The sequence below is a fragment of the Polypterus senegalus genome, chromosome 9, assembly GCF_016835505.1.
Source record: "Polypterus senegalus isolate Bchr_013 chromosome 9, ASM1683550v1, whole genome shotgun sequence".
NCBI lineage: Eukaryota > Metazoa > Chordata > Cladistia > Polypteriformes > Polypteridae > Polypterus > Polypterus senegalus.
Window position 1 is genome coordinate 824,844 of NC_053162.1, and position 16,438 is coordinate 841,281.

Below are 16,438 nucleotides of genomic sequence, written 5' to 3' on the forward strand. Positions count from 1 at the left end.
AATTAAGCATCAAATTTTAATATAATTATCTAATTGTTGATATTGAATGATTATCTGAAAAAAATATTTTTCACAATGTTGTCAAGCCCTGCTTAATACTAAGGTGGTCTCGTGATGTGTGCTTAGGTGATGCTCAGGGTCTGGTAAGTGGATGGTTTGCAGAGCTGCACCTTAATTTGTCATTGAGGTGGTTGAGGTTAGCTAGAGGATGAACTGTCGCTGTCCTCTCTTTTGACGGCTTCTTGATCTTAGTGTAGCCAGGAGCTGTAGCAGAGCTCCCTCTCTTAATGGTTAAGCTGCTGTTCTAATGTTTGGGTTGCATTGTCTTCTAATGACAGTAGGCCCTCTTCACACCCGTGTTCCTTTTTACTTCTGGGACGTCTGGTCAAAGGTTCAGTGCTTCTTCTGGTTACCCCATGGGTATGGCTCTCTGTGTTCAAATTCTAAATAAAAACCTCTCTAGTGGAGTTTCCACAGCATTTCCATTGATGATGATACACTGAGAAGAAGAAAACTGATGCAAGCCACCCAGAAAGATAACTACATTTTGTGTTCGTCAGTAGCCATGTGCATGTTTGTAGCTGACACGCTGCTATGGCAGAATACATGGCGTGTTAAGGTGGATGCTCTGCCAAACCTTCTAAGCAGTAACGGCCATCTGGCTTTAAAAGGGCAATTGCTGTCCTTGGAGTGAATGTGTGAGGTTCTGCCCTAATGGAAGATGTCACAGAAGGTCCCACGTCAATAGAATGTGACTACACTGTAGCTCCTGATTAGTATGTGTAACCTTATGTGGCAATTTTATTTATTTATTTTTTCTGCCTAAATGGACTTTTAAAATCACTTGGAACTCTACTTTCTGTGATAGAAATGTAACCCATTTACATGTACCGTTAAGGAGCAAGTATGACAGGACAAGGGTACAAAACCGATCATCACACCTTTGGTGACTACTTGACTTGCAGCCTGAATCTTGTTAGCCATAATAGCGTAAAGTTTGTGGCTCCTTGTTGTTATGAGAGCGAGATTCTCCAGAACTGCATTAGAAACGGCAAACCTGGAAAACCTTTGTAAATGGGCAGATATGATTTATAAGATTGTATACTGCAACATACAGATGTATGTTGAAACAGAGTAGGCTAATGTCCTCCTATTTAAAAAAATAAATAAACTAAATAAAAAGAGTCTGCGTAACTGAAACTGTTGGCATACTGGCATTAATAACATTGAAGGAATTCCTTTATGAATAATGTGCAGCCTTTTGAGCAGTGCCTTGTACATCACTGCAAGTGATTTTGGATGTGAAAGAAGTAAACGGGTAGTCGGTGTACTCCTCGCTGTGTCTCTTCCAAATTTAGTGAAAACGGTATGTGATGTGCGTTTTTTTTATGTTTGCTCTTGAGGTGTGTGTGTGTGTGTGAGAAACTGTCCTGACTAGTCTCGGAGAGAATCCGAATGTCACCCATCTGTGCATTTGTATGAAGTAATTAACCTCAAATTTTGCTGCTTCACACCTCTTAAGTACACAGTTCTAATCTGTGGAAAACTGTAGTTTTTGTTAGTCATCCTTTAAAATATATTTTAAACAAATTGTTACTTTAGTCTCTTATTCTCTTTTAAAAAAAAAAAAAAAGCAATGTCACACACGTGAAGAGTTTTGCTGTAAAACCTGGTGCAGCTGGGCCTTGAGAGGAGGTGGTAGTGAGAAGAGGATTGGGATTCAGCAGCATGGATTTTGGGTTTGTGCAAAACGGAAACCCACCAAATTGGATATTTTTCTTAAACCTGACTGGTGCCATTCACAGTGGCCTGGTGTGTGAACAACGTACAGTACAGATTGTGCTTTTTGCATAAAATAACTTGACATATCTGGTGTTCCTTTTGAGGTCTAGCTTCTCTTTCTTTTGCCTTGATTTAAGCGACCCTGAATAACAGCCAGGTGCAGAGACAGCTGTATCCCAAAGAAGATGACATGGTCTTCCTGTGGCTTCCTCAGTATTTGAATCCATATACAAACGATGAGAGAGAAATGGAGTCCGTCCCGTATGTTGGCTGTGTCTCCAAGTCTGCGGTTGTCACAGGTACTTCAGTCCCTTTTCTCTTTTTTTTTTTTTTTAATGTGTTAAGAGCTCCCTAAAAACAAAAGTGCCGTTGCTCTGTAAATGTTTTTTTTTGATAGTGCAGCCAGTGGTTCAGACTGTTAGCCGTCATCCTCTCCTTCAATTAGAAAGTTCCTGAGTTTGTGTAAAGCACACTCCTCTGCTTTTAAAATATGATCACTGCTGGGGAATGTAAATGAAGCTGTACGGTGTGTGGAGTGTTTGGTTCACTGGAGATCTCTAAATGACTGAAACTTAACAAGATAAGGCTGGGCAGCCACAGGGCATTTACAAGTGCCTTCCACCAACATTGGCACACTTGCTTAAAAAAAAAGCTAAATGAGTCTTTACGGTTTCTCCTCTTAATCAATCATTGAAGATCTTAGCAGAAACGTAATTGAAGTAAAATGAATTCATAAATCATAACACTTTTTTTCTTCCCCCCCCAGCGTATGTATGGAATGGTGAGAATGCAAGGAGTAGAGTTGGCGAATGTGGAGGAGTTTAAATACTCCAACAGGGATCAACAGTACAGAGTAACGGGGAGTTTGATAGAGAGGTGAAGAAGAGGGCAGGCAAGGTAGTGTGGGTGGAGAAGAGTGTCAGGAGTGATTGGTGACAGGGAAGGTCTACAGGACGGTAGTGAGGCCAGCTGTGTTATATGGGCTGGAGACAGTGGCACAGGAGACAGAGCTGGAGGTGACAGTTAAAGATTTGCATTGGGTGTGACATGGATGGACAGGATTAGAAATGAGGACATTAGAGGGTCGACTCAAGTTGGCAGATAGTCAGAGAGCCGAGATGGCGTTGGTTTGGAGAGATCTGGGTATACTGGGATAAGGGTGCTAAGGATAGAGCTGCCAGGTAAGAGGAGAAGAGGAAGGCCTAAGTGAAGGTTTATGGATGTGGTGAGAGAGGACATGCAGGTGGCAGGTGTGACAGAACAAGATGACGAGGACAGACAAGAGAGAGGGGATTTGCAACAGCAGATCATTTTTTTCTAACTGGAGCGGCCAAAGGAAGAGTATGTATGGCACAATTATTGGCACCCCAATGTCGCACAGACATGCCCAAAAGTGTTGGCATCTTTCCATTATTTAAAAAAAAAAAGTCCACAGTAACTTGAAACTGACAAAAGTAATTGACATTCACCATTTTTCTTTTTCCTTTCATGCTTTTGATTTGACTGGACAACTCCAGCAGACAAATTGTTATAATGGGCATAACAATGGTCTTCAGTTCTAAACTCGGAATGGAGCAAGGGCCTCACTCAGCTGTGTGGTGTCCTTCAGTTCATCGTACTGGACGAGAGCAGGAAGGCCACAGCCAAGAGTGGTGAACGTGAAGACTACAGGGCCATCACCAAACAGGGCTGTGGAGTCGGCACGCGCCACCTTTGAGTCCGACTCCAGCTCCTCCATTTCTGGGAACACTGACCCCTAGCTTTGTAATTGGACAAATACATTTACTATGATGATTGACAGCACACAACATAACAACATTCAAGGCCTTTCGTCACCGTCCTTCTGAATCATCAGGCTACTTTTTAGCACCCTAACCTGTTAAAGTTTAGAAGACTCTGTGGCTTTTTTATATTATTTATTAAATACAAAATTTAAACAAGACCAACAATCTAGAAGAAAAAAGTTTTTTTTTTATTAGAACAAGTGAAATTTGAAATTGTATCCCATTGTATTACAGTTTACATTTAGTCTGAGCCAGTTGATTTGTACCAATTCCTGTAACCCAATAATTGTTTCCGACTGCGACTCCACAGCTCTGCCTCTGAGCGTCATATTCTTGTGACTAATTACCAAGATGTTTAAGGTCCATGTACTCCTAGCCAACATGGTCAGATTGAAGAGAAAGAGTTCAGATGAAATGGTGCCTAAAGAACCAAGAAAAGCCTCTGTAGATTCGGGCTGCCCACCAAGGTCAAGGTACAGCAGTTTCAAGTTTCACCATCTGTGGTTGATTGAATGAAAGTGGTCTCCCAGTTCTGAAGACCAACACACAAAAAACTGACTGAAATTTGCAGAAATGTATGTTGACAAGTCACAGCCCACTAGATGAGTGTTTTCTGGTAAGCCACTGCAGCTCTGGATTCACAGGAGATAAAACAACACTTAGGAAGCAAAAAATGAAACGGAGGAGGCCTGATCATTTTATGGGGCTGCTGTGCTGCCTCTCACCTTCAGAAGATTATCAAGACATTCTGAAAAGAAAACCTGCCCAGTGGCGGAAAGCTTTGTCTCCGTTTCAGGCCAAAATGTACACTTGAACACCCAGAAATGGATGGAATGTTCTGTGAGTTGAACATTTATGGGACCCATCTAGAAAGGCTTTCCATAAGATTTAAGAGTCCAGTATCTACTGGAACTGGTGCCAATTCGGCCAGAAGAGCCATTTGTGAGGTCCGCTAATGACATTCGATAAGAAGATCTGGCCGTTTCATCCCAGAGATGCTCATTAGGGTTGAGGTCGGCTGCTTAGCTATTTAAAAACCCATTTTGTGAAGGCATTTTGGAACTCTAAGTGATGCCACAGGGAATTTTTGCGCACTTCAGTACTTGGCGGCGCCCATTGTACGAGTCTGTGTGGTCTGCCACTTTGTGCTGTGATATTGTTTGCTGCTGTTCAGTGTTGGTCACCATAGGTTTCTGTTCAGTTGAGCTTTTTAAATAACTGTCCTGCATAAAAACTCAAGATTGAAAGTGTTTCATTTTTGGTTGGTGTATTCCTTTAAACTTGCTGGAATGAAAAATAAGTCTGTTTTAATTTTTTTTTCCTCTCTTTTGTACTGATAAAAAGGTCAAAACGACAGAAGTGCAATTCTCCATGTTACGATTGAGACTTGCGGTAATATATCCGTAATAAACGATCAGCTTGTCAAGTGCAAAGTGATTGGATCGCTGGTGAGCGCTGGGAGAGTTTTTAAGGCCTTGCATTCGCTCCGGAATGGCTTCATGACCAAACTTTTGCTCACTCCTCAAGTGACCTATTTTAAACCAATGTCCCATGAGCCAACATCTGATTGGAATTTTGAGGTAAACTTCTGGCCTTTTTGTTTTCTTAAAAAGCTTATAAAGTATTTAAATTAGAGTTGTTGTTGTTGTTTGGTCTGCTTTCATGTAACTAACTCAGAAAAGTAGTATTTAGACGTTTACTGACATATAGATATTAGAAATCTATATATTAAAATGCTAACCGGTATAATTTCAATGCCAAGTTTGCTCCTTACACTCCTTCAGAGTTCAAAAAACTTTGTAACTTGAAAGTATTTTGTGAAACTGCATGGAAATTTGAGTAGAATTATGGATATTAAGGTGAGTAACAAACAACTTGACATCCTCGCTCCATCTGCTGGTGGATGTGAAAATTACAGCACACAAAGCAGTTTGTCCACTCCCGTACTCGCTGTGGTGTGAGACTTTGAGATGCTCCACTCCCATTGTACCACAGTGTGTTGTGACCGAGAGAGACAGTTAATCTGTGCTGCGTCGACAGATGGATACTTTGACACAGTGAATGATATTTACTGTAGGTTGGTGGCATGCCCAATGAACCACACTGCTGTTCTGACAAGCTGTTCTGTTCTGTTGCGTAGAGTATTGATTTGTTTTTGTCATACTTTGCTAAATGGGGATGAGTTGATTTGTTTCCATTATTAATTCTTGTGCAGTGAATCAGCTGTATAGTTTACAAATTTTACAACTTAGTATGTGTGTGTGGAGCTCGATGGAGATTCTGATCAAAATCATGAATGATTTGCTTAACTTGTCTGTTTACCAAAAGTGAAGCGCATGCAGTATGTTTTGAGTTGCCATAGAAACGGCGAAGTTAGACCTCCTCCTTCCCTGAAGATCACAGATACGACTGCTAACCAGATGAATGAGAGAGCTGTTCGTGCAGAGGTTTTCATGTTTGAGGCTGCCATGCTTTGCTTGGGGGTCCACGGCAGCCCTGCTGATATTGACATTCTTGAGAAAAAAGAAATCCAGCCAGATTTTCAAAAGTTGTCTTTAAATGATCTCGTGTGTAATTCAAAATGTTCTTCAGTTGTTGATTTTGCACTAGTCCAGCATCAGTGCAGTCTTTAACTAAAGCTGGTGGAGTGTGATACTCGAGCACATTGGATGACCCATGTGAGGGGAATACACACATGAGGGGGGTGACTGGGGAGACGCGGCCCTTAAACGCAACGGCTGATCTCGTTTCTCCATTCTCTGTTTTGCTTCGGCTCGGTCTCGCCGCCCTCCTGCTGTGAGACTTCACTCTCAATCCCACCTGCTTCTCCTCTTCATTGTCCATCACCTTGCCAGTTGGAAGTCTCCCTCTGCTTACTTGGTGTCTGAGTTCTCCCCAGCATCTCGCCTCCCCACCTCCTTGAATCGATTTATGACAGAATTGAGTCCGCCCAGAAACTGAAAACTGAGGACATTTTTGCCAAAAAGAGCACCTTAATGGGCGAGTGCGGTCTTTGTCTATCCGTCGCTCTCAGATCCATTCTGCTAATGTTACAATATATTTAGTTTTGGTAAATGTTTTTAGCTTACCATGTTTAATACATTTTTAGAAATTGTTGGATTAATGCAGAAGAATCTTAAACAATTAATTATAAATTAAATGAATTTGACATTTGACTTTTTGTTTACTAGTTTAGCTACGTCTTTTTGTTCCCAAACTCAATTAGCTGCTGAGTTGGCATGTCGGCATCCAGAATGTTGTTTTTATGAAAACTTAAAGGAACAAATCCTAAAAATTCACAAAAAATGTATTACGTACGCAGAAACGGCAAAAGGATTTTTTGTCCTCCTCCGTTTCATTAGAATCTTGGTTTTCTCCTGGTAAACTTGTGTTACTTTCTGTACATAAAGGTTGTTCCTTTTCTGTTGCGAACTTACATCAGCTTCACTTTAGTACCTCACAATACCTTCAGTACGGTTTGAAAGTTTGCCCTCCAGGCCTTACCAGCTACATGGCAGATCTTAAACTGAGCTCGTCTTCAATGATGAGAAATCCTTACAACATTCCATTTACAAGTAGGGATTACAGTAGAATCTGCCATTGACTATATAAGCAAACATTTTATCAACTACACATAACCTAAATAACTAAACAAATGGCTCTTCTAACTTGTATTGATCAACAGCGCAAAGCTTTGCGTCAGGTGAGGTTGTCCACGTTCAGAAGCCTTCATCCTGCCAAACAAACCAATCCAGGAACAGGGAGAATGTAAAGGGTGGACTTCGTAGCCAATAAGAACTTCTTGTTGGTCTTGTTCGTCTTGTTCTTGTTCTTCTTCCCTTTCACTTGTTCATTCCATATCAAACCCCACCACTGATCTTACAGACGTAATTAGTTTAGAAAAGCATTTGTCTTAAAACTAAGACACACACCTACGCCTCCATAAACTACTAGTAATCGTGTGGTAAAGTAGAGATGAGGGACTGAAGAAAGCTCCCCTTCAGCTATTTGTGCCGAATGAGGATTCAGTATTTAACCATCTGAGACCAAACAACTTGTGGCATTTCAGAATGTTCCATTCCTGGAGGGGCAATACCTACTTAAAGGGCTGAGAAGCCCTGGCCCGGAGATGGCACACACCATGTGACCACAGACATGTCCGCCGTCGACTGTAATTAAGCACTCGCATCGATCTTGAGAGGTCTGTGGTTATCCAAGTCCTGCACTGACTGAGGCCCAAGATTGGGCAGCACTTCACGGCATTGGGTTGATATTCGATGGTACAACATGCCCGTGTTTTTTACTTGACTTAGTTTGGGAACCCCTGCTATAAACTATTTAAATTCAAATGATGAGGCGACACTGTAAACTAAGCGAACATATTTAGAACAATCAACTTACACCTACCTTGTCAGGGCTGCTATGGACCCCCTAAGCACAGCATGGCCACCCCGTTTTATTGCAGTCAATTGAGGATTAGTTTGTGGAAGTAATATTGTTAATTTATTTGTAAAGTATAGTTTTGAAGAAAAGGATGAGTGGTGGTGGTGGTGGTGTTTTGAATCCAACTGAATTGACAGGTCGCCCTCGATTTACAGCTCACAGAATTTCGAGTGTCCTGCCAGTGATGTTTTGACTTGGTGGCTTCATGTGTTGGTCACGTCATTAAATGCCAATTTCTGAGCTCCACTGCTTGTAGGGCTTTCCAAGTTTTCATTCCGGTTGATTGAGTTCTCCCAGGATGTCTGGAGTCGGAGGGTTTGCCTTTTCTTTCTGCATAGCATGACGAGAGGCTGACGAGCTGTGTAAGTGAACTGTGGCCTGTCATTTGTCAGATGAACTTGGGGGTGCCGTTATATTCAGTGTCTGCTGCTTCATACAATTGGACTTTCTAATTTGACAAAATCATTTTTTATGTCACCTTGGTGTCTGTTAAATGAAGAGTCCAAAATGTGTTTTCTCTCTGTATAGGATTTTAATGGTGAGCAAATAAAGGCAATCAACAGTGCGTTTTCAATGACGAGGCAGCCTGTAAGGACTCCTAAAATATGCCTGATTCATGGACCACCGGGAACTGGCAAAACTAAAACCATCGTTGGGCTCCTGCAGTTGATATTTTCTAAGGTAATGATGTCATATTAACTCTAGATATTTGTAACTCTAAGTGTCATACGTGATCATCCCCATAAAGAGCTGTCCATTATACCTCATTATATCCGAATGACAGCAGAGAAACTTATCTTGTCTTTCAGGTTCACAGAAATGAAAATTTTATAGCAAACCAGCGTTTGAAGAGCAAACGGCCAAGAGTCTTACTTTGTGCTCCGTCCAATGCTGCAGTTGACCATCTCATGAAAAAGATTATTCTGAGCTTTAAGAATAAATGCAAAGATGAGGGACGACCACCACTGGGTGAGATGATTGCTCAAATATATTTTAAAATTACAGTAGGCCATTGAGCAACATATCTGAGAAGTGTGCTCAAACCTTGTGGTTAGGCAAAAGCTGGTTAAAAATGGCAAATAAAAGTGAAAGTAATCTCTCGAGAATTGCAGGATGTGATGTTAATATAACAGACTTTTAAGATGAAGGATGTGAAGACCACTGTGTACTGTTTGTGTGGTTGACAACAGGACTGATCTTAAAAACTGGTGAGGCGCCCATCGCACAAGCTGTTGAGTCTCGCTGACGTGACTCTGCCAGACCTGCGCTTGTCCGGTTCCTCCAGTCTCCGCGTTCCTTTTGATGGTGTTGGATTCTGTACTCCGTTACACCCTTTGGCTTTCTTTGCAGCTTCTCTAAAGCAGGGGTGTCCAACTCCAGTCCTGGTGGGCCGCAGGGTTTCATTCTCACTCTTTTCCTTTCATTTTAATAGCCCTGTTTTTAAGGATTCAGGCCTCTGAATTGATTCTTTTCTTCATTAAACTGCAGCCAATCAGAAATGAGATGTGAAACGAGCCAACAGATGACCAGCTAAATCAGCACGTCGGTTTCACTCTAACCAGTTTCCTAATGAGAGGCCAATTCTTGCTGTTAATTAAATATTATATATTTTTGAATATTAGGACTTGTTGCTGCGCTCATTCTGCCACAGCAGACTCTCTTGATTTTCTGTTTTTTCTAAGACCACCATCAAGATGTTTTGGTGACCTGAGTAGACCATCATGACCAAGACCTTTACCTTTCTTTATTTTCAGGTTAGCTGGTCATGTGGCAGCTTGTTTTGTGTCTCTTTATTTGGCTGCTCATTAAGGAAAAAGAAATGATGAAGGGGTCTGAGTCACGTCAATTAAAACTAAGGCAATACAAGATTAATCGGCAGCAAAGATGGCTCACTAATTAAAAAGATAGAAGGACTGGATTAGGACACACTACTCTAAAGAAAGAGCTGCTACACTTGTATGGGCTGTGATGGTCCGTCTGTCTTCCTTTCAGTTGTCTCTTTCTCCCATTATGATCGCAGCATTGCCCAGACTGTGCCTCGGGGAGTGTAGCAACACCACTTGGTCACAGACTGCTTTTATACAGAAGGAGGGCTTATGGGTTTGGACGTCTGCATCAACTTTCAGGGCTTCATTGACTTCCATTGCTGCAGAAAAGCTGTAAATTGTTAACCCATTAAAAAAGGCCTTTTTGTATAACAGTAAAAATATACATTTTTTCAGTTTTTGGTAACCTAAACATTTTTTATTTTTAACTTGTGTTTGTCCAATGTCTCTGTTCTTGAAGTATTTTAATTCTAATAACTGGGAAAATTTTAAATGATACTCACAAGCCCAAATGAAATGAATAAATGAAGTTGATCTTGGGTTTTAGTAGGCTGCCCAGCCAGCTCATCCCACGGGGGCTGCTGTCCCATCTGTGAATTGAGACCGTGTGTGATTTGTGTTGTAGCGGAGCATTGCTATGTGGGCTGCTGAGATACCTCCGTTACAGAAAGACTTGATGGCGCACACCGAGCCATTTTCTTTTTAGTTGTAATAGATTGACACCCCTCTCTGTATGAAGCTGCATGTCTCCCGATTGACTCGCAGCAGCCAAGATTTTGTCAATTTGCAGATAGCCTAAGGAAAAATGTCTTTTTTTTAATGGACCTCATAGCCCGGAGGTGCACAAAAATCAAACCTCAGGAAATTTAATTACAAAAAATGGAGAAAAGTGATGGTTCACGTGTAATAGAAAAGGATTACAATTCCTTTTAGTTTCCGCCAGGTAAGGAAAAACTAAACTGCTGCTTGTTGACTTGAACAATGGCATGTAACCTTGACGGTTAGGTTTTTAAATGTTGCTGTATTGTGACACCAAGTTTAAGGATGACATTGTAGTGTGGTGGCATCCCCCCTGAATATGTCCACTTCAGTGCTGACCGCTACAGCGTGGCCATAACACAACACTCTGCTGTACTGCCTTTATGAGAGGGACTCCATTTCTCTTCAGCAGGATGGCTTGCAGAGGTTTTAGCCTTTTATGAGATTGAGAGCTTTTAGTATGCATAACACGCTTAATGTAAAAGCTAGCCCGAGCTGCGGTTGAAGTTATATTTTATGTAACAAAAGAAGACATTTAAATTTAAAGGTAGTATTTATGCTCTGGTGGAATTCACTCCTTTCTGCTTGTGTGAGAATCCCCACTTATTAACAACATGTTTTATAACTTGCTTGTTTCTTACTAGAATGTACTAAGGAGTTTGTTTGTTTTGTTTTTTGTCGTCTTCATGTTCAGGTAACTGCGGAGATATAAATCTGGTACGACTGGGAGTGGAGAAATCCATTATGAAGGATCTCACAGCTTTTAGTTTGGATAACCAGACTAAAGCCAGAATAGGCAAGTTCTCCATTTTGTGGTGCTCTTTTGTGTTATGGCAGGTTGTTCTGGTTTTCTATTCTTTCTTTTAAAAGACAATTCTTTTGTCTTTTAGAGCGAGCAAACTTTGAACAGGACCGGGCTATTGACCGATACATACAAGAGCTCGATGCCGGGCTTGAGAGACTCTCCCATATGTGTGCACAGTTTAAGAAAGATCATGTGAAGGTACCGTTCTGGTTCTGCTTTACTGTTCTGCAGCCCCTTGTAATCAGTTGTGTTTCAGTTCACAGCTTCTGAAGCCGACGTCTTGGCTCATGCTTGTTAAGAAAGGATTGTCTTTTAAGAAGGGACTGATAGAGGGATGTGAAAGGTGCCATATTGATTGAGAGTGATGAACTTTATTTGTCCCTGGGGGAAATTTGGCTTTTTAAAGAAGCTCTTTAAATAAATAAATAGGTAGGTAGGTGGATAATTAAGACAGTAAATACATCTACACCCACACTAGAATGTCTAGCAGGTGTACTGCCATTGGTATAAAGGACCCCCGTCACACTGCTGCTGAGTAATTTGTTGGCTGAAAGTTCTCAGTGTTGGTGTGTCACAGAGAGGATGTGCAGCATTGTTCAAAACGGCACTCGGTTTTGTTCCTGTCTTTCAGTGGGACCTATAACTGAGCCTGTTAACTCGGTGAGCCTCTCTTGAAGTATTGTTACCAGACCAGCACACCACACTGGCCATCACAGAGTTGTAGATGATGTGAAGATGACTCAGAACATTTGCTGTGGTCAGATGACCAGGGAAGTAAGGAAAGCCAACTCCAGCCAGCATGAATGCTGGAGAAGATGAAGCTCTGTGGGCAAAACCTACAGGTTCCCATAGTCTCGCAGTAGTGAGAATACATGGCAGCACGCACAGACTCGGTGGCTCTACGCGTCTCCCTTCGGTGCTTTTGTGCCTTTTTTCTTTATATGTATGTTTGTCTCTGTTAAGTTCAGCCTGGTGAATCTCCAGTATAGTCGCCTAGATCTCCAATAAATTGATTTCCGCACAACCCATCTGTTGCCGGCAAATCTTTGCCCTCGCATAACATCTCAGAGGGAATAGCGAGGACACACACCAGGTTCTCCATGAATTGTTGTTGGCACAGATGATCGACGACAGAGAAGATACAGGAAGCGAAAATGCAAATGTTGGTCTGGCCTGTTCGTAAAGCTAAGGAAACCTCCACATAAACCACCACTTCCCAGCATATTTTAAAACAGGCGCAGCCATTGAGCTCTCGGCAGGTACAGCATTGTGTTGGGATAGAAGCAAAGACTCTGGCAAAAGTTAAGGTGGGGACCCTGCATTTACGTACTTAATGCTCTACTGATTTGAAGTATCTTGCAGTCAAATGCAGGCCCTTTCGCTTCCCTCGGGAGTTTACCGTTGTCACTCACAGCTGTTTACTTTCCACCCAACGCTGACAGAGCTCTCGGTTACTCACTCAATACCATTCATTTGCAGCAAAACGCTTAATATATTATAGCTGGTGATTTCAACCACATGACATAAATGTTTCTTTCTAAATTTCATCAACACATCAGTTGTTCAACTGGGAGAACAAACCCCCTCAACTAAGCTTACTCAAATATCAAGAATTGTTGTAGGACAAAACACCTGCCTCACTTAGGTTGACGATCATTTCTCTACACCTTTTACTCCAGCATGTACTCCGCTCAGAAGGAAAGGCCAAATCACCACAAAGACTGTTAAATATGGCCTGAGGGAGCATCTTTGCAGCTTAAGGATTGCTTTGAACGGACTAACGGGACATTTTCAGAAATGTGAACATCCACTGTACTCCGCTCCATTGAAAAACTGTGAAAATGTCACTGTCAACAAATATATATATCTATATCTATCTATATCTATCTATATCTATCTATATCTATCTATATCTATCTATCTATCTATCTATCTATCTATCTATCTATCTATCTATCTATCTATCTATCTATCTATCTATCTATCTATCTATCTATCTATCTATCTATCTATCTATCTATCTATCTATCTATCTATCTATCTATCTCTGTGTGTACCCAAAAATACCAGAAGCCCTGGATGATGAGAGGTCAGATCTCTCCTCCAGCACCGCCAACGTAGCCTTCAGGTCTGGCAACAAAGTCAACCTACAGAGAGGCTAAAACAGCCTACAAAGGAGGATTGAGGAGCACTTTGCCAACGGTGACCCCTGGCATCTTTGGCAAGATGTCCAACATAATATCAGCCACAAAACCAGTCGCCACATGGCTGCTGATGTGGCCGTCAAGATGGCGGAGGAACTGAATTATTTCTTTGTTTGTTTTGAGGTGGAAACAGCAGAGACAGTCCTGTCTAAGACCCCGTAGAGAGGCCTCAGCAGTCTCGCCTCATCCACACCAACCCTCTACCGCCAGACCTTCACAGTGCAAGAGCATGACGTGAGGCGGGTGCTCAGAGCGGTCAATTCAACAAGGGCTGCCGGTCCTGATGGAGTGACAGGACGGGTACTGAAAGAATGTGCAGATCAACTTGCTGGGGTCTTCACAAAGATCTTCAAACTCTCCCTGACTTAAGCCCATCATTCCATCTTGCTTCCACCACAATCAATCTGCTGCCCAAAAAACAAAACTGTCCTCGGCAGTCTCCGGGACTACCATCCAGTGACATTCGCTCCAGTTATGAAGTGTTTTGAACAACTAGTTTTAGAACACGTCAGCGCCAGCCTCCCAGTCACAGTGGATCCACACCAGTATGCTTACAGAGCAAACGGGTCGACAGAAGATGCCATCTCCACAGCCTTGCATACTGCAGTTTCCCCATCTTGATCAGCTATGTAAGGATGCCCTTCGTAGACTTCAGCTCGGCCTTTAACACCGTTATCCTGGACAGACTGGTCACAAAGCTTGCTGGCTTAGGACTTTCACAGTCTGTGTGCCACCGGATCAGAGATTTTCTGGTTGATCGTCCTCCGATAGTTAGTTAGATTAGGCCCCTGCTTCTCCTCTGCACTCGCACTCAACATCCGCGTCCCCCAAGGCTGTGTGGTGAGCCCACTACTATATGTGCTATATTCCTATGACTGTGTACCCTCTCATTTCACCACCATTAACAATCACGACTGATTGGCCTTCTCTTGGGAGGAGATGGCCTATAGGAGTGAGGTCCACTGCACGGACAACAACCTCACCAAGAACTCTTCCAATACAAAAGAACTTGGAATAGACTTCTAGAGACCCAACGCAAACCACAACCCAATGTACATCAATGGAGACTGTGGAAAAAGTCTCTGGGTAGATGTGTGGCAGATCATCTCTCCTGGTTCATAAACACCACAGTGGCAGTCAAGAAGGCACAGCAGAGACTCCTAGGGAAAGACAAGCTGCTCCATTGAGAGTGTGCCGCCATGCTGCATTTCTACGTGGTCTGCCAGCAGCTCATTGGCGCACGGGAGAGCCCTTCAGAGGATTATAAGCTCTATTGGCTGTACACGGCCCTCTTTGGAGCTTCAGCAGAGCAGCCAACCTCATGAAAGAGCCTCTCCGCCCTTGATGTCACTTGTTTGGGTTGCTGCCCTCTGGTAAGCGGGTCAGGCTCATCCAAAGGTGGACAAACTTACAGACAGTTTGTACCCCAGAGCCGTACGAGAACTGAATACTACTAAACACCAGCAATGGCTGACCATGACCAATATAACAGCGGTCACTCTTGCACTACAAGCACAGGTTTATGTTCTTTGCAAATTGTACTATTTAACTGCTTCTATTATTGCACTCCATTCATATGTGCATTATACTTAAGTGCAATATTTAGTTATTTCTGTTGTACAGCATTAGAATTGAATTATGTCCATTATGTGTGAATGCACCGTTAGGAATCTAAATCTGAATAAATGAAATTGATGGAGTAATGCAGATGTACAGTATATACTGGATGTAAACCCCCCTTTTAGACGACCTCTCTTACTTAACTAGTCCAACATATCACCTTTGTTGATTCAAGTCCCGTCTCTAAAGGGCTTTCTCTTTTTATTTCCCTCTCCCCAGTACCAAGTGTTGATGGATGAAAAGTTACAATTGTTTAAAGAGCGCGAGAGACTGGGCAGGCAGCAGAAACAGGTAGGTCCAACTCTCTTGCTGCTTACAAGGAAAGTTAAACGGGTTAAGTGGATGTGTTTTTAATAATCCGTGCAACATGGTGAGCCCACCTAGACAGGGCGCCAGTTCATTGCCCGGCTCTCTCTCATGCCATATCAGTACTTAGTTTCCTGTATTTGACCTATTTCATTTTTTGTTTGCTCTCAATGCCCTGGAAAAGTGAAAAGTCCTGGCTGTGTCAATTCACCAGTTTATAGAGGACTCTGCTTACCAGGCATTCAGCACATTAGATGTGACACTCTCTTATTCTCAAGATGAAGAAATTTAAACCGTGTTTTTTAGTCTTGCCTAATCCAGTGTCGTGTGTGTTTTTTTTCTTTGTTTTCAAGTCTGAATTTCATGAGATGAATTGTTCCAATTTTAACGAAAATTTTCCTTGGCCTTGGCAGAACAGAATGCGGAAGCAGGAAGCACAAACCAGAATCCTCCAGGATGCCCATGTGATTTGCTGCACCCTGAGCACCAGTGGCAGTATCTTGTTGGAAGTAGCCTTCAGGAGATTAGGACAAGATCCATTCACTTGTGTCATTGTAGACGAGGTAATGCTTTGATCAGAAACATTAAAAGCACTTTGACAAGATGAGGGCATTCAGCCCAGCAAAGCTCCCCAATGCTGTTCACCCAGTTTATCCACAGTAACATCAAGTTTGCTTTTGGATGGCCGTAAAGTCCTAATGTCCACCACACTGCTTGGTAACTTACTCCATGAGACTGTGCTTCTCTGTGTTGGGTGGGGAGTTTCTAATGCTTGTGCAAATATCCAACCATGTCTCCATGTTCTTGTTGAACGCACTTTAAAGTAACGCCTTCGATCCACTGTACGTATTCCTTTTTGTAATTTTAACCATTCCACTCCTTAATCTCTGTTATCTTAAATTGAAAAAG

General features: G+C 42.2%; 1 protein-coding gene across 1 annotated transcript in view; it reads left to right on the forward strand.

The window, feature by feature from the left end:
• The window catches only part of setx (senataxin), a 122,846-nt gene that overhangs the window by 71,296 nt on the left and 35,112 nt on the right, over positions 1 to 16,438 (forward strand). The window contains exons 11-18 of the mRNA XM_039762571.1: positions 1,920 to 2,081; positions 4,911 to 5,146; positions 8,538 to 8,690; positions 8,819 to 8,978; positions 11,289 to 11,390; positions 11,485 to 11,597; positions 15,443 to 15,514; positions 15,943 to 16,092. Of these exons, the coding sequence (XP_039618505.1) occupies positions 1,920 to 2,081; positions 4,911 to 5,146; positions 8,538 to 8,690; positions 8,819 to 8,978; positions 11,289 to 11,390; positions 11,485 to 11,597; positions 15,443 to 15,514; positions 15,943 to 16,092 (1,148 nt within the window). The remainder of the gene's footprint in view (positions 1 to 1,919; positions 2,082 to 4,910; positions 5,147 to 8,537; positions 8,691 to 8,818; positions 8,979 to 11,288; positions 11,391 to 11,484; positions 11,598 to 15,442; positions 15,515 to 15,942; positions 16,093 to 16,438) is intronic.